Source organism: Pseudophryne corroboree, chromosome 5 (assembly GCF_028390025.1).
Source record: "Pseudophryne corroboree isolate aPseCor3 chromosome 5, aPseCor3.hap2, whole genome shotgun sequence".
In the NCBI taxonomy this organism is placed as follows: Eukaryota; Metazoa; Chordata; class Amphibia; order Anura; family Myobatrachidae; genus Pseudophryne; species Pseudophryne corroboree.
The window spans coordinates 170,007,150-170,026,608 of NC_086448.1; the positions used below are offsets into that span (position 1 = coordinate 170,007,150).

The 19,459-nt window shown below is 43.2% G+C and overlaps 1 protein-coding gene across 3 annotated transcripts in view; it reads left to right on the forward strand.

Moving 5' to 3' along the window:
• The window catches only part of DPP6 (dipeptidyl peptidase like 6), a 1,916,598-nt gene that overhangs the window by 1,660,378 nt on the left and 236,761 nt on the right, over positions 1–19,459 (forward strand). For all 3 annotated transcript variants that reach the window (XM_063921873.1, XM_063921871.1, XM_063921872.1), the window contains exon 8: positions 4,835–4,955. In XM_063921873.1, coding sequence (XP_063777943.1) covers positions 4,835–4,955 — 121 coding nt within the window. The remainder of the gene's footprint in view (positions 1–4,834; positions 4,956–19,459) is intronic.

The following is a 19,459-nucleotide window of genomic DNA, read 5'->3' on the forward strand; positions in this document are numbered from 1 at the left end:
TGCGTGATCAGCAACCATGCATGTGCAGTAGCGCTGAAGGAATTGCCTTAGTGGTCCCTTCACTTCTACAACACCGCAGGGATGGACTCTTTTCAGAGCCCCTGTTCCTGCCGGTGTTTTTTTTTTAAACATATTCGGGCAATAATTACATTTCTTATTACCTAATAGCTGCGATAAGATATTACAGTTATCAGGTCTAGGAAGCCATAATAATAAATACGGCCCCATGTGTGGTACTGTCTTGGAATTTGGTTTGCTATCATGATAGGGAACACACTTCAGGAAAACCAAATGCCCATCTCTTTTTTATCATTTCCCACACGTACAGAGTTAAAGGTTACTAATTATTCAAAAACACACGCACACACACACACACACACACACACGTAATGGCAAGTATTTTATACATACTAGCAAATATTTTATTAAGTCCTAAAAGGGAATTTTATACAGATACAGATTTTCATACAGTATAATAAACATGTTCTCCTTATTGACTGCATCCCAGATACACTAAAGAGTAAGGGGATCTGAAATGCAGGCCATACATTTACAGCCCATTTTCCCTTCTGCCAGTCCAATCCTACGATCGACGGACATCGAATCGATGATCGGCATAGCAATGTCTCATATTCACATTCTGCCTATTACTGTAAATAACCATTGCCAAACTGCTAAGGTTTTACTTATTTCATGTTTTGCAATATTTAGCAATGGAGAAAGCATAGAGAAAAGTAATAGCTTTACGGTTAGTGTTGTGTTTTCTTTTTTTCTAATAACTTTATTGACAAGTTACACATTGTATGGCTTGGCCCATGCTGAAGCAACTATCAGTACATAGTATAGATCAATGATAGGAAACTTGTGCCAATTACTGAAGACAGTTGCGCCCTTCTTGTCCATAAATATATCAATTTTTTTAACATAAGGTATTTTTATTGAATTGTTGTTAAACAAGTAAAAAACAAAAACAAATGAGGGAAAAAAACATCACTGTTACAGGCACAGAGTGGAAATACATATTATAAGTCCAAAAAATAATGGAAACACGACAGGATTTATACATTAGCAATCGTAGAAAACTAGAGTATCCAGTGGGCATACTTAAAGAACAAAAGTACCATTGGAGTGGATGGCCACATTAGGGGACCGGTGGTGGATGAGGATCTATGAGGGAAGTGCCTGCAGGCTCAACAGAGTTGTATAGGGAGTTCAAGCAAGGAGCCCAAGTGCGCTTAAAATTGAACAGAGTATTACGACTGGTATATATAAATTTCTTGTGGGTGACAGTGTCCATAATAATTTAGAGTAACCACAGTACATCCTAAGTTATTATTTCGTCTATCTTTTCCCTAATACCCCGTAATAAACTTGTGGAGAGGAAAGTAAAACCACTTGTAGGTCTGTCATGTATCATAAGTGCCACCTTTATTATACCTATAATTTGTTACAAACCTATCATGGGCTTTCTCCGTGAAGTTTAGGTTCTGGCAGGTTAGAATCCCAAGAATAGACAACAGAGTGAATTTTATTCTCTTTAACTCTTGGACAAGACAGTCTCATAAAAAATATGTGACAGGTCTAATGCAGTAAAAGGCAGCTTCCCCCAGGCTCTAACCTTTAAATGGATTGTTAGCAGGTCAGCATAAAATGGTCTCGTGTAAATGTGCTTTCTTGAAACAAATTAAAGCTCTTGCTAGCTGAAGGATCCTCACAATATTACTAAGCAAATCATTAGGCGGACTGATGTAGTCTGAAAATGGGATTCCTATATTGAATTAATAAAATCTCTGCCTCTATAAATATGGAATAAAAATGTAAATTGGCTGTCTTCCTGTAACAGATACGTATTTTATCCGGTACGGTTGAAGTTAGTGGAGCAGCTGTGAGGAGACCTGATCTAAAATAATAAACATTATATTATATATTCATATTCATCATTGGACTTCTACTGTCAAGTAATCACAAATTTATCAAATGTACCATGTGTTTTGGATTGTGCACAGTTATTGATACATATGGATGGATGCTTAACCTTTTACACAACGCTTCAGGAACCTCTTGTCAGATTGCTTAGAAAGTTTAATATGGTGAATGTTGTAGCTAACATTTGTGGCTGCTATGTAAAACAGAATGGTAGGCAGACATATGTTTCATTCATATGTGGATCCTACAGTAAGTGGTGTATTTATTAAAGCTTGGAGAGAGATACAATTTTTAGCGATAAAGTACTAACCAATCAACATCATTTTTACATTTTACAGGTTGTGTTTGAAAAATGACAGGGCTACTTGGTTGGTACTTTCTCTCTCACAATTTTATCTCTCTCCAAGCTTTGATAAATACCCCTCTAAGTAGGATAAAACAATGTTTTGTACATACAAATGCGTGACAAATACTAAACAATATAGCTATCATAGACACGGGATTCCAATTTGAATTCTATATGCACAGTTGGAGATAAAAGCTAATGCTATTATTTACATGTTTCTAATGACATTTTTATAAAATTTTATGACTTTTCAACAAGTAATAGAATGGAAATGACACAACAATATGCAATAGCACTTCACTATATGTGACCACATGCCTTTTACACAATGTATTTCAAATTTCCAGCGGCTTAAACACTCTACTTGTCACCCTCTGACTTGCTCAGTCATCGACTGTCTCTCCCTAGTCACTGTCTGCCTTCTTCTGTCACCTTCTGGCTCTTCCTGTCACCCTCTGCCTCCAACTGTCACCCACTGCCTCTCCCTATTCACCCTGTGTATTCCACTGCCACCATCTGTCTCTTTGTCACTCTTTGCCTTCTCTCCCTAGTCACCTTCTGTCAGCCACTGCCACCCTCTGTCTCCCACTGGCACCATATGCTCTTCTTGGTCACCTATTGCCTCTCCCTAGTCACCCTCTGTATCCCACAGCCACCCTCTGCCTCTCCCTACTCATATATTGCTTTTACCTGGTCACCTTCTGTCTCCCACTTCCACCCTCTGCCTCTCCCTAGTCATTAGTCATCCTCTGTCTTCCTCTACCTTACACTGTCATCCACTGACTCTCCCTGTCACTCTTGGCCTTCCACTGTCATCCTCTGGCTCTCTCTGTCACTCTCTGGCTTTCCCTGTTGCCCTCTGCCTCTATCTGTCACCCTATGTCTTTCCCTGTATCCTTCTATCTTCCCCTGACACCCTTTGTCTCCCACTGCCACCCTTGGCCTCTTCCTAATCACCTACTGTCTCTCTCTAGTCCCTCACAGCCTTCCCCTGTTACCCACTGCCTCTTATTAACCCTCTGTACTGCCTTTCCCTGCTAGCCTCTGCATCTGCCTAGTCACCCCCATCTTTCAGTATGCATTCAGGAGGTGTTCTGAAAGGCCCTCTCACCATGAGACCATACCCCTTTTGGAGCGTGCACTGTCCCTCTTTAAATTATTGGGGCGCACCAATGCTCTTTCTGGCACACGGCACCAAAATGTCTAGTTACGGCACAGACTATTGCATTGCACCAATTTTTGCTAATTTTCCTCCAGTGTGTTCCAAAATTACTGTAGTTATGTAGTTGCCGCCTTCACTGTGCATATTCTACATTAGACTCTTGGAGGGCACCGTGGTTATTGCTTGTTGTTAGGGTGAGTGACGGGTCCTCTGGACATTATATATATATATATATATATATATATATATATAAAAGCAGACTATATATTATTATTATTATATAATGTCTATATATAGCAATTTTGTTTTGAGAAATATACTGCTAGGGACTGTGAACTATGGAGACTATGGAGGTGGAAAAAAAAATTGGGGAAATTTTTATCTGTCTAATCGTTCCGGCACTATGGAAAAACTACCTGTACTGGATGAATTTGGATCATGTTTTCACTATTGTATAGCCTAGTGACCTAGAAATATTGTAGAACACAATCCTTTGGTGCAGGCTTTTTGCATCTGAACCCCCTCTCCTTTCAATGGTGTAGCAGCCAGGTGTGATAGAGTCACGAGCAGATGGGTGAGAGAGGGTCGTTGACAGATAGGTGAGGTGGCCAGGAAGGGGTGATATGGTCACCAACAGTTAGGACAGTTGGGGGGGGGGGGACGGGGGGAGTATTTACCAAATTATTGCCTTGCCCCTGGTGACAAAAATTATAGTTTTGGCCCTGTCCTTACTCTTGGACCGAGCAGACTCACCTCTAATAAAATGGACCCCCCTATATCCCTGTAGTGACATTTGTAACATTGACATTTTTTGCATATATTTAAAAAATATATTAGAAAATAAAAAACTTGTTAATAAATAAAAACATAAAAGTGTGCTGATGCAGTAGATTGCTGATGCAGTAGATTGTAGTAGAAAGCAACGATGCTGATGCAGTGGATTGTAAATATTTATAAGATGACACTTTAAGAAAAGATATTGTAGTTGTACTTATTATTATATGTAACAGCTGTCTCATCACTGGTACTGTCTAGACATCCTCCCGCTCTTCAGTTTTTATTGTACCGCCATTCGTATATTCCTCCAGCAACCAGTAGCTATACCAAAGTGCATTGTATTTCCAGGTATATACAGTATACAAGTTTTATATGATGCCACTGTTATTCCTCACAGCAATTTTGGCAAACAGATTGGATACAACATGTCCGGTGTGCTCCTATAATACAAAATAGGTGCTAGCCCTGAGAAGCTTGCAGTCTAATTGTAATTGAACAGCAGCAGCTTGTTAAAGGCAATTCTTTTCTTTTTTTGTGTGCTATATTCTGATCATTATAATTAGATGAAGTTGTGTAGTGCATACTATCTGCCCGCTAAGATTGTTTCTGTTATTTCATTCCAGATTTTTATATTTGAAAATAACATCTTCTATAAAATGAATGCAGACAGCCGGCCCATCCGCTTGGTCTCCACTGGGAAGGAAGGAGTCATTTTTAACGGGCTGAGTGACTGGCTTTATGAAGGTAGGACGGATTGCTTTGAAACAAAAATTGAGCCGTATGAATGATAGCTGGCATTTTACTGTAATAAAACCATACATTAGACCTCCATAGAACAACATTAGAGTCCTTCGGTCCTTCAGATGCCAATAACACTCCCATATGAAATGTGGCAAAGGGCATTGATAGCGTTTTTGTGACAGATCATCTTGTTCTTCAAATTGCATCTGCAGTCAGCGTTCCGAAAGGTATGCATCACTTTCTGTGTCTTGCCCATAAATAGCCCTTGTGTTTCTGATGTATCGGGTGATGAATCAGGCCTAGCAAATGTACGTTTTGCTGTAAAATTGACATGAGGTGCAGTTTGTCTTTTGGTACCAGAAGCTACATCATTTGCTGCAGTTTCTATGATTAAATGATTATTAAAGAATAAGGGGGCAGATGTATTAACCTGGAGAAGGCATAAGGAAGTGATAAACCAGTGATATGTGCAAGGTGATAAAGGCAGCAGCCAATCAGATCCTAACTGTTAATTTACATATTGGAGCTGATTGGCTGGTTCCTTTAGCACCTTGCACATATCACTGGTTTATCACTTCCTTATGCCTTCTCCAGGTTAATACATCTGCCCCAAGGTCCTATAATTACAAAATTGAATGGTTTAGTATCATAGAGGTCAATCCTATTCCCTGCAAAGGGTGCAAAGTGCTGTTACCGCGGGGTGTAAATGTCGGGTACGGCACTTGATCTCACACTCCTCATGGCCCCCATACTGTGCAAATCACAGGACACACTTATAGTGTGCAAATCACAGGACACAATTATAGTGTGCAAATCACAGGACACACTTTTGTCATTTAAAAAAGTTATTTGTAAACAGAAACACATGATCAGGCCTGTTGCCATTTGCACATTATGATGCTCTCATAAATATTATATGGAGTAAGTAGAGAGAGTTTAGCGTCAGGCTGCGGTATATGTTATCATGGGATCAGACATTAGGAATAGTGAATGGACGTCATGTACAACACTTGTTTGGATGAGACTTAGGGGGACATTTACTAAGCAGTGATAAGAGCGGAGAAGTGAGCCAATGGAGAAATTGCCCCATCAACCAATCAGCAGCTCTGTATCATTTTATAGTATGCAAATTATAGATGTTACTTCAGTGCTGATTGGTTGCCATGGGCACTTCTCCACTGGCTCACTTTTCCATTCTTATCACTGCTTAGTAAATGTCGCCCTTAAGGTCACTACATTCCAAGCCACAGGGGGAAATAAGTCTGTAGTGATCTGTTGAGCTATGCTGTGTGGGCAGTGATAATAAACACAAAGTGGAGGAGATGAGCAGACACCATTTGCCTGCTGTAATCTCTACTCCATGTGTATTATAATGGCCCATGTGCACAGCATGTATAAGATCTATAATCTGCTCTGTTTCTGTTTGTTCGTAGCAAGAAAACAACCTGTTATCTAGATGAGCTCTAAAAGTCTCCTATAAAATTTTAATTAAGGTATAAAAATATTTAATGAACCATATTCACAAAAGTGGATCTAGATAAAAGAATACTGAGCTTATAATATAACAAGCAGCCTAACTCTGTATACTAAACTCAATTATAAGAGCACTATAGTCAAGTGATCTTAAAACTAGAGATGAGCGGGTTCGGTTTCTCTGAATCCGAACCCGCCAGAACTTCATGTTTTTTTTCACGGGTCCGAGCGACTCGGATCTTCCCGCCTTGCTCGGTTAACCCGAGCGCGCCCGAACGTCATCATGACGCTGTCGGATTCTCGCGAGGCTCGGATTCTATCGCGAGACTCGGATTCTATATAAGGAGCCGCGCGTCGCCGCCATTTTCACACGTGCATTGAGATTGATAGGGAGAGGACGTGGCTGGCGTCCTCTCCGTTTAGAATTAGAATAGATTAGAGAGACACTTGATTTACTAATTTTGGGGAGCATTAGGAGTACTCAGTAGTGTACAGTGCAGAGTTTTGCTGATACTGACCAGTGACCACCACTTTTATTTATAATCCGTTCTCTGCCTGAAAAAAGCGATACACAGCACACAGTGACTCAGTCACATACCATATCTGTGTGCACTGCTCAGGCTCAGGCCAGTGTGCTGCATCATCTATTATCTATATATAATATTATATATATCTGTCTGACTGCTCAGCTCACACAGCTTATAATTGTGGGGGAGACTGGGGAGCACTACTGCAGTGCCAGTTATAGGTTATAGCAGGAGCCAGGAGTACATAATATATTATATAGTGAGTGACCACCAGACACACAGTGCAGTTTATTTAATATATCCGTTCTCTGCCTGAAAAAAGCGATACACACAGTGACTCAGTCAGTCACATACCATATCTGTGTGCACTGCTCAGGCTCAGGCCAGTGTGCTGCATCATCTATATATATTATATATCTGTCTGACTGCTCAGCTCACACAGCTTATAATTGTGGGGGAGACTGGGGAGCACTACTGCAGTGCCAGTTATAGGTTATAGCAGGAGCCAGGAGTACATAATATTATATTAAAATTAAACAGTGCACACTTTTGCTGCAGGAGTGCCACTGCCAGTGTGACTAGTGACCAGTGACCTGACCACCAGTATATAATATTAGTAGTATACTATCTCTTTATCAACCAGTCTATATTAGCAGCAGACACAGTACAGTGCGGTAGTTCACGGCTGTGGCTACCTCTGTGTCGGCACTCGGCAGCCCGTCCATAATTGTATATACCAGTGACCTAACCGTGGTTTTTTTTTCTTTCTTTATACATACATACTAGTTACGAGTATACTATCTCTTTATCAACCAGTCTATATATTAGCAGCAGACACAGTACAGTGCGGTAGTTCACGGCTGTGGCTACCTCTGTGTCGGCACTCGGCAGCCCGTCCATAATTGTATATACCACCTAACCGTGGTTTATTTTTCTTTCTTTATACATACATACTAGTTACGAGTATACTATCTCTTTATCAACCAGTCTATATATTAGCAGCAGACACAGTACAGTGCGGTAGTTCACGGCTGTGGCTACCTCTGTGTCGGCACTCGGCAGCCCGTCCATAATTGTATATACCACCTAACCGTGGTTTTTTTTTCTTTCTTTATACATACATACTAGTTACGAGTATACTATCTCTTTATCAACCAGTCTATATATTAGCAGCAGACACAGTACAGTGCGGTAGTTCACGGCTGTGGCTACCTCTGTGTCGGCACTCGGCAGCCCGTCCATAATTGTATATACCACCTAACCGTGGTTTTTTTTTCTTTCTTTATACATACATACTAGTTACGAGTATACTATCTCTTTATCAACCAGTCTATATATTAGCAGCAGACACAGTACAGTGCGGTAGTTCACGGCTGTGGCTACCTCTGTGTCGGCACTCGGCAGCCCGTCCATAATTGTATATACCACCTAACCGTGTTTTTTTTTTCTTTCTTTATACATACATACTAGTTACGAGTATACTATCTCTTTATCAACCAGTCTATATATTAGCAGCAGACACAGTACAGTGCGGTAGTTCACGGCTGTGGCTACCTCTGTGTCGGCACTCGGCAGCCCGTCCATAATTGTATATACCACCTAACCGTGGTTTTTTTTTCTTTCTTTATACATACATACTAGTTACGAGTATACTATCTCTTTATCAACCAGTCTATATATTAGCAGCAGACACAGTACAGTGCGGTAGTTCACGGCTGTGGCTACCTCTGTGTCGGCACTCGGCAGCCCGTCCATAATTGTATACTAGTATCCAATCCATCCATCTCCATTGTTTACCTGAGGTGCCTTTTAGTTGTGCCTATTAAAATATGGAGAACAAAAATGTTGAGGTTCCAAAATTAGGGAAAGATCAAGATCCACTTCCACCTCGTGCTGAAGCTGCTGCCACTAGTCATGGCCGAGACGATGAAATGCCAGCAACGTCGTCTGCCAAGGCCGATGCCCAATGGCATAGTACAGAGCATGTCAAAACCAAAACACCAAATATCAGTAAAAAAAGGACTCCAAAACCTAAAATAAAATTGTCGGAGGAGAAGCGTAAACTTGCCAATATGCCATTTACCACACGGAGTGGCAAGGAACGGCTGAGGCCCTGGCCTATGTTCATGGCTAGTGGTTCAGCTTCACATGAGGATGGAAGCACTCAGCCTCTCGCTAGAAAACTGAAAAGACTCAAGCTGGCAAAAGCACCGCAAAGAACTGTGCGTTCTTTGAAATCCCAAATCCACAAGGAGAGTCCAATTGTGTCGGTTGCGATGCCTGACCTTCCCAACACTGGACGTGAAGAGCATGCGCCTTCCACCATTTGCACGCCCCCTGCAAGTGCTGGAAGGAGCACCCGCAGTCCAGTTCCTGATAGTCAGATTGAAGATGTCAGTGTTGAAGTACACCAGGATGAGGAGGATATGGGTGTTGCTGGCGCTGGGGAGGAAATTGACCAGGAGGATTCTGATGGTGAGGTGGTTTGTTTAAGTCAGGCACCCGGGGAGACACCTGTTGTCCGTGGGAGGAATATGGCCGTTGACATGCCAGGTGAAAATACCAAAAAAATCAGCTCTTCGGTGTGGAGGTATTTCACCAGAAATGCGGACAACAGGTGTCAAGCCGTGTGTTCCCTTTGTCAAGCTGTAATAAGTAGGGGTAAGGACGTTAACCACCTCGGAACATCCTCCCTTATACGTCACCTGCAGCGCATTCATAATAAGTCAGTGACAAGTTCAAAAACTTTGGGTGACAGCGGAAGCAGTCCACTGACCAGTAAATCCCTTCCTCTTGTAACCAAGCTCACGCAAACCACCCCACCAACTCCCTCAGTGTCAATTTCCTCCTTCCCCAGGAATGCCAATAGTCCTGCAGGCCATGTCACTGGCAATTCTGACGAGTTCTCTCCTGCCTGGGATTCCTCCGATGCATCCTTGCGTGTAACGCCTACTGCTGCTGGCGCTGCTGTTGTTGCCGCTGGGAGTCGATGGTCATCCCAGAGGGGAAGTCGTAAGCCCACTTGTACTACTTCCAGTAAGCAATTGACTGTTCAACAGTCCTTTGCGAGGAAGATGAAATATCACAGCAGTCATCCTGCTGCAAAGCGGATAACTGAGTCCTTGACAACTATGTTGGTGTTAGACGTGCGTCCGGTATCCGCCGTTAGTTCACAGGGAACTAGACAATTTATTGAGGCAGTGTGCCCCCGTTACCAAATACCATCTAGGTTCCACTTCTCTAGGCAGGCGATACCGAGAATGTACACGGACGTCAGAAAAAGACTCACCAGTGTCCTAAAAAATGCAGTTGTACCCAATGTCCACTTAACCACGGACATGTGGACAAGTGGAGCAGGGCAGGGTCAGGACTATATGACTGTGACAGCCCACTGGGTAGATGTATGGACTCCCGCCGCAAGAACAGCAGCGGCGGCACCAGTAGCAGCATCTCGCAAACGCCAACTCTTTCCTAGGCAGGCTACGCTTTGTATCACCGCTTTCCAGAATACGCACACAGCTGAAAACCTCTTACGGCAACTGAGGAAGATCATCGCGGAATGGCTTACCCCAATTGGACTCTCCTGTGGATTTGTGGCATCGGACAACGCCAGCAATATTGTGTGTGCATTAAATATGGGCAAATTCCAGCACGTCCCATGTTTTGCACATACCTTGAATTTGGTGGTGCAGAATTTTTTAAAAAACGACAGGGGCGTGCAAGAGATGCTGTCGGTGGCCAGAAAAATTGCGGGACACTTTCGGCGTACAGGCACCACGTACAGAAGACTGGAGCACCACCAAAAACTACTGAACCTGCCCTGCCATCATCTGAAGCAAGAAGTGGTAACGAGGTGGAATTCAACCCTCTATATGCTTCAGAGGTTGGAGGAGCAGCAAAAGGCCATTCAAGCCTATACAATTGAGCACGATATAGTAGGTGGAATGCACCTGTCTCAAGTGCAGTGGAGAATGATTTCAACGTTGTGCAAGGTTCTGATGCCCTTTGAACTTGCCACACGTGAAGTCAGTTCAGACACTGCCAGCCTGAGTCAGGTCATTCCCCTCATCAGGCTTTTGCAGAAGAAGCTGGAGGCATTGAAGAAGGAGCTAAAAGGGAGCGATTCCGCTAGGCATGTGGGACTTGTGGATGCAGCCCTTAATTCGCTTAACAAGGATTCACGGGTGGTCAATCTGTTGAAATCAGAGCACTACATTTTGGCCACCGTGCTCGATCCTAGATTTAAAGCCTACCTTGGATCTCTCTTTCCGGCAGACACAGGTCTGCTGGGGTTGAAAGACCTGCTGGTGACAAAATTGTCAAGTCAAGCGGAACGCGACCTGTCAACATCTCCTCCTTCACATTCTCCCGCAACTGGGGGTGCGAGGAAAAGGCTCAGAATTCCGAGCCCACCCGCTGGCGGTGATGCAGGGCAGTCTGGAGCGACTGCTGATGCTGACATCTGGTCCGGACTGAAGGACCTGACAACGATTACGGACATGTTGTCTACTGTCACTGCATATGATTCTCTCAACATTGATAGAATGGTGGAGGATTATATGAGTGACCGCATCCAAGTAGGCACGTCACACAGTCCGTACTTATACTGGCAGGAAAAAGAGGCAATTTGGAGGCCCTTGCACAAACTGGCTTTATTCTACCTAAGTTGCCCTCCCACAAGTGTGTACTCCGAAAGAGTGTTTAGTGCCGCCGCTCACCTTGTCAGCAATCGGCGTACGAGGTTACATCCAGAAAATGTGGAGAAGATGATGTTCATTAAAATGAATTATAATCAATTCCTCCGCGGAGACATTGACCAGCAGCAATTGCCTCCACAAAGTACACAGGGAGCTGAGATGGTGGATTCCAGTGGGGACGAATTGATAATCTGTGAGGAGGGGGATGTACACGGTGATATATCGGAGGGTGAAGATGAGGTGGACATCTTGCCTCTGTAGAGCCAGTTTGTGCAAGGAGAGATTAATTGCTTCTTTTTTTGGGGGGGTCCAAACCAACCCGTCATATCAGTCACAGTCGTGTGGCAGACCCTGTCACTGAAATGATGGGTTGGTTAAAGTGTGCATGTCCTGTTTTGTTTATACAACATAAGGGTGGGTGGGAGGGCCCAAGGACAATTCCATCTTGCACCTCTTTTTTCTTTTCTTTTTCTTTGCATCATGTGCTGTTTGGGGAGGGTTTTTTGGAAGGGACATCCTGCGTGACACTGCAGTGCCACTCCTAGATGGGCCCGGTGTTTGTGTCGGCCACTAGGGTCGCTAATCTTACTCACACAGTCAGCTACCTCATTGCGCCTCTTTTTTTCTTTGCGTCATGTGCTGTTTGGGGAGGGTTTTTTGGAAGGGACATCCTGCGTGACACTGCAGTGCCACTCCTAGATGGGCCCGGTGTTTGTGTCGGCCACTAGGGTCGCTAATCTTACTCACACAGCTACCTCATTGCGCCTCTTTTTTTCTTTGCGTCATGTGCTGTTTGGGGAGTGTTTTTTGGAAGGGCCATCCTGCGTGACACTGCAGTGCCACTCCTAGATGGGCCCGGTGTTTGTGTCGGCCACTAGGGTCGCTAATCTTACTCACACAGCTACCTCATTGCGCCTCTTTTTTTCTTTGCGTCATGTGCTGTTTGGGGAGGGTTTTTTGGAAGGGACATCCTGCGTGACACTGCAGTGCCACTCCTAGATGGGCCCGGTGTTTGTGTCGGCCACTAGGGTCGCTAATCTTACTCACACAGTCAGCTACCTCATTGCGCCTCTTTTTTTCTTTGCGTCATGTGCTGTTTGGGGAGGGTTTTTTGGAAGTGCCATCCTGCGTGACACTGCAGTGCCACTCCTAGATGGGCCCGGTGTTTGTGTCGGCCACTAGGGTCGCTAATCTTACTCACACAGCTACCTCATTGCGCCTCTTTTTTTCTTTGCGTCATGTGCTGTTTGGGGAGGGTTTTTTGGAAGGGCCATCCTGCGTGACACTGCAGTGCCACTCCTAGATGGGCCCGGTGTTTGTGTCGGCCACTAGGGTCGCTAATCTTACTCACACAGCTACCTCATTGCGCCTCTTTTTTTCTTTGCGTCATGTGCTGTTTGGGGAGGGTTTTTTGGAAGGGACATCCTGCGTGACACTGCAGTGCCACTCCTAGATGGGCCCGGTGTTTGTGTCGGCCACTAGGGTCGCTTATCTTACTCACACAGCGACCTCGGTGCAAATTTTAGGACTAAAAATAATATTGTGAGGTGTGAGGTATTCAGAATAGACTGAAAATGAGTGTAAATTATGGTTTTTGAGGTTAATAATACTTTGGGATCAAAATGACCCCCAAATTCTATGATTTAAGCTGTTTTTTAGTGTTTTTGGAAAAAAACACCCGAATCCAAAACACACCCGAATCCGACAAAAAAAATTCGGTGAGGTTTTGCCAAAACGCGTTCGAACCCAAAACACGGCCGCGGAACCGAACCCAAAACCAAAACACAAAACCCGAAAAATTTCAGGCGCTCATCTCTACTTAAAACTGGCAATGACTACATTTAAGCTAGCTAGGTACACACTAATTTTGGTTAAACTGACAATTGGCACAGTGTTTTGGCAAGCGTAAGGGCTCAATATGGGCAGGGCTTTGTTTTTTATATATAGCTACGCCACACTGAATTTGCATATGTCTGCCCACAAGGAGGATGATGTAATCAGGATAAAGATTACCAGTATTGTAAAGGAGCAGGGGGGCTATGATGAAGTGATTCATCGTGAACAGCGCCATCGCCCCACCCACAATTGCTCATCAAATGGGCCAAAGAGAGGGGAGGTGTGGGGTATGCGGGCTGCTGGCCAGCTCCGAGAGACTTGCCTTCTCTTCTGGGTGGCTAGGAGTGCCACCCAATTTTTGGAAGCCTCCCGGCCATTGCGATTGAGTAAGCAAGTATGCCAGTGAATGATGGATGACCGATTAGGCTAAGTAAAAAAGCGTTGTAGGCAGTGTATATGAATGGGGGCTTTTAGTGCCAGCTGTGATTCTTAGATCTCAGCAGGTAACTTACTTTCCTCCCAAAGTGATCAGATGATTTTTTGTTCAACACAGTAAGATCAGATTTTGCTTCCAAACATTTGATGGGAGATAGTAGGGCAACAAATGTTTAATCAGGGCCAGATGTACTAACCTCAAAAAGTGATAAAGTGGAGAGTGATAAACTACCAACCAACCAACCAACCAACCAACCAACCAACCAGGTCCTTACTGTCATATTTCAAACAGGGCCTGTGACATGGCAGTTAGGAGCTGATTGGCTGGTACTTTATGACACTCCACTTTATCACTTTATAAGGCTTAGTACATCTGGCCCTCAGTGTACTGTCAATTTAGACAGTGTATATCTGGCTAGGATAAAACTGCTTATTAACAGTCACAAACTAATCAACTGACACAGTTAAATATTTAAAAGTGCACAAGACAAATAAAAGTAAAAATGAGCATTAAAATGGAGAGGCCATATGCACCGATTGGATCTATGTTACCCAAAACCTGGAGGACAAGAGAACTCGGTGGCTAAATTACTAAAATGACAGTATTATTAGTTTATTATTATTATTATTAACAACAGTTTCTTATACAGTGCAGCATATTCCGTTGTGCTTTACAATTAGGACAACAGTAACAGAACAAAACTGGGCAATTACAGACAGACACAGAGGTTGGATGGCCCTGCTCGCAAGCTTACAATCTATAGGGAAATAGGCATGTATAGACAAGGATAGATGCTACCTATTGCATAATGGTCCACCAGATTGCTAGGTTCTTAATGGGTTATATGGTATGATCACCCAGCAATGTTGGAAGGCAAAATGTGAGGTTATGTGTACTGTTATGTGGGTGGGTCTGGAATGTGATAGGCTTGTCTGAAGAGGTAAGTTTTCAGGGAACGTTTAAAGGTTTGGAGACTAGAAGTGAGTCTTATTGTGCGTGGGAGGGCATTCCGCAGAGTGGGTGAAGCCCGGATAGAAACGATAAAACAATTGGTGAGTGCGCTTGTCAACGGCAGCCTGTATAGGGATGGTTAGTCCCTGAAGAAGGTAAATACAGGACAAAAGAAAATACTGGCGCCGGCTGGATTTCAAATAATGAGCAGATACAAGTGTAACAATAAAAAGTTATTCATACATTTATTAAAATTAGACTAAAAAATGATTACAACAAATCTGATTGTCAAAAGGGTAATCTATGGGATAAAGAATTGAGAGTCTCTCAAATTAGCATGTGACCACTTTTATTTCCACTCAGGCAATGTGCACTGATATTCTGGCTAGGACTCAGTCCTCCAAGGTATCCTCAGTAAATTTTAGATATGGATATTACCATGGTCTCAGGAAGAAGTCCCCTTGGTTCTCAATTGCAAATCGAGGTCCAATAGCAGCAGGGGAGTATTCGGAGATTCCAGATGGATGGCACCAGTAAGGATCCTATGGAAGTTTGTAAGTCCAAGTCATATGCTCCTGAGGAAGCTGGCTGTGTCCAAGACCAGCGAAACGCGTTGAGCCCTTTTCCTTCTGACCACGGGCACTACACTTGTCATCCTCAATTATCTGGCAATCATTGGACTTACAAACTTCCATAGGATCCTTACTGGTGCCATCCATCTGGAATCTCCGAATACTCCCCTGCTGCTATTGGACCTCGATTTGCAATTGAGAACCAAGGGGACTTCTTCCTGAGACCATGGTAATATCCATATCTAAAATTTACTGAGGATACCTTGGAGGACTGAGTCCTAGCCAGAATATCAGTGCACATTGCCTGAGTGGAAATATAAGTGGTCACATGCTAATTTGAGAGACTCTCAATTCTTTATCCCATAGATTACCCTTTTGACAATCAGATTTGTTGTAATCATTTTTTAGTCTAATTTTAATAAATGTATGAATAACTTTTTATTGTTACACTTGTATCCGCTCATTATTTGAAATCCAGCCGGCGCCAGTATTTTCTTTTGTCCTGAAGCCCGGATAAAGTCCTGTCATTTTGAGTGGGAACAAGTAATACATGTGGATGAGAGACGCAGATCTTGTGCAGAACGGAGAGGTTTGGTAGGGAGATATTTTGAGATGAGTGAGGAGATGTATGTTGGTGCAGTTTGGTTAATAGTCTTGTATGTAAGTAACATAATTTTATATCGAATACGGTAGAATACCGGTAGCTAATGGAGGGACTAACAGAGCGGATCTGCAGACGATAAACTTCTAGTGAGGAAGATTAGCCTTGCAGCTGCATTCAAAATGGATTGTAGTGGTGAGAGCCTATGTTTGGGAAGACCGGTAAGGAGCCTATTGCAATGATCAATGTGGGAGATGATGAGTGCATGGATTAGAGTTTTTCCAAATATTTGGATATGTTTTTGGATATGACAGAATTCACTAGATGGCTCATGAAGAGTTCTTAGTGTCCTTTCCTTGGGTCCTCATACAAATATCTTTACTTATTTTATTATAATGATATATTAACCTCACCAAGATCCCACATTATCAATGGGGCACACACCCTGCAGGCTATAGACTGTCCGGAGTGTTTTTAAAATGCTCCGGATAGTACTCTTAATTCCTAGTGCTAGTAACCCGGCCCCTAAATGTTATGTCTTGATGGGTTTGGGTGGTCCTGCTCCGGCCCTGATGATGGCCATCCACATCAATAAAACATGCATATTCAAATTGTACTTCTATGTTCCTCCAAAACGATGCACTTTTCTACTTTTCTGTATTTAATGAGATAGTGTAGGGAGTCCACATCCACACGCCACTGACCACACCCTCACACCAATGACCACACCCACAATGCACTGACCACACCCACACAGCACTGATCACAGCCACACAGCACTGATCACACCCACACAACACTGGCCACAGCTCTTCTGCTTCTCACGATAGGCTCTTGATCATCAAAAAATAACACCTACATACTAAATGGGGTAATATTAGGGGATTCTGTACTGGAAAAAGACTTAGGGGTTCACATAGATAACAAATTAAGCAGCAGTACCCAAAGTAGGAGTGCAGCAAAGAAGGCTAGTAAGATATTAGCATGCATAAAACTGGGAATTAATGCAAGGGACGAGAGTATTATACTTCCATTATATAAATCACTAGTGAGGCCTCATCTTGAATACTGTGTGCAATTTTGGGCACCATATTACAAAAAGGATATCCTGGAGCTAGAAAAGGTTCAGAGGCGGGCAACCAAACTAATCAAGGGCATGGAGACGCTGGAATACGAGGAAAGGCTTGCAAGGCTAGGCATGTTTACATTGGAAAAGAGGAGACTAAGAGGGGACATGATCAACATCTACAAATATATAAGGGGTCAATACACAGAGCTGGGGAGGGACCTGTTTTCTATAAGATCAGCACAGAGGACATGTGGTCACTCGCTTAGGTTAGAGGAGCGGAGTTTCCGCACATTGAGGCGAAAAGGTTTTTTCACAGTAAGGACAATACGTGTTTGGAATTCCCTGCCTGAGAGAGTAGTAACTGCGGACTCACTCAACACCTTTAAGAATGGGTTAGATAAATTCCTATTGAATAAAGATATTCAGGGTTATGGTGCGTAGGCACGCATTATAGTTAATATAACTAGTCCTAACATAAAAATAACTAGTCCTATAATAAGACTGCGTAGGAGACCACAAATAGGTTGAACTCAATGGACAATTGTTTTTTTTCAACCTTAGTTACTATGTTACTATGTTACTATGTTACTATCTTCAGCCCCAGGCCCACGTGGCTCTTAATCCGACCCTGCAAGATCCAAGTGTTATGTAACAATAAAGATGACGATGAGCATGAGTAAAAATATAATATGGCTGAAGAGTTTTATTGAATCATAAAGGCATTTGACCTCTGCACATATCCTATTAGTTTGATCTCAGTTATGTAGGCTATATGATATGCATGAACCAATATAAATGATATACAATAAACATACTGTAATATCAGTTCTTCAGTGACAGATAACTAATGCCACAGTGTGACGTTAGGAGAGCCAGATGCTGCTGGGTCCCTGGAGTTTTGTTTTACTGATTGTCATTTCCATCCTGTTTTCTTCTCCATAAAACAGCATGACAGGATATTAAACACAACAGCAACAGAAAAATGGCGAGCTGTCTCTGAGGTTACTTAACCTCTTCTGGACTGTAGCATCATTTAAAATCATAGCGCTGCAGTGATGATGAGAGGATTTTTTTGTTGTGCAGTAGAGTGAAATAGGCATTATACTGTCAGTTCAATCATTAGATTGCTGGTGGCACTGTCGTTATTGCTGTCTGTAGAATCCCTCTGAGTTTGGCCATTGCAGTAGAGATCTACAGTATTCCCACCAATATTAATATATGAACATAAACCATTACACCGCATGCTGTGTAGTGTGGGTCACTTTATTAAAGAGAAAAGAAATACATTTGCATAAACTGCTACTCTGATGTTGTTAGGGGCTCAGAATACAATGAAGTTGATGACCTGGGGCAGCTGGGATTAATTTAAGTTATGAGACTCTCTAGGCATTGGCATCGTATCAACTAGTTATATTATATAATAACTTTCCTCCTGTGTCCTTGGTGGAGGCTGCTGCAGAAACTCACCACCCACAGAGTCATCCCAACACAGAGGCGATGATGAAGACAGGAACAGCTGTCTGAACCTTTACTTGGAGCAGACATATAGCAAAAAATATACACTGCTCAAAAAAATAAAGGGAACACTTAAACAACACATCCTAGATCTGAATGAATGAAATATTCTTATTAAATACTTTGTTCTTTACATAGTTGAATGTGCTGACAACAAAATCACACAAAAATTATCAATGGAAATCAAATTTATTAACCCATGGAGGTTTGGATTTGGAGTCACACTCAAAATTAAAGTGGAAAAACACACTACAGGCTGATCCAACTTTGATGTAATGTCCTTAAAACAAGTCAAAATGAGGCTCAGTAGTGTGTGTGGCCTCCACGTGCCTGTATGACCTCCCTACAACGCTTGGGCATGCTCCTGATGAGGTGGTGGATGGTCTCCTGAGGGATCTCCTCCCAGACCTGGACTAAAGCATCGGCCAACTCCTGGACAGTCTGTAGTGCAACGTGGCGTTGGTAGATGGAGCGAGACATGATGTCCCAGATGTGCTCAATTGGATTCAGGTCTGGGGAATGGGCGGGCCAGTTCATAGCATCAATGCCTTCGTCTTGCAGGAACTGCTGACACACTCCAGCCACATGAGGTCTAGCATTGTCTTGCATTAGGAGGAACCCAGGGCCAACCGCACCAGCATATGGTCTCACAAGGGGTCTGAGGATCTCATCTCGGTACCTTATGGCAGTCAGGCTACCTCTGGCGAGTACATGGAGGGCTGTGCGTCCCCCCAAAGAAATGCCACCCCACACCATTACTGACCCACTGCCAAACCGGTCATGCTGGAGGATGTTGCAGGCAGCAGAACTTTCTCCTTGGCATCTCCAGA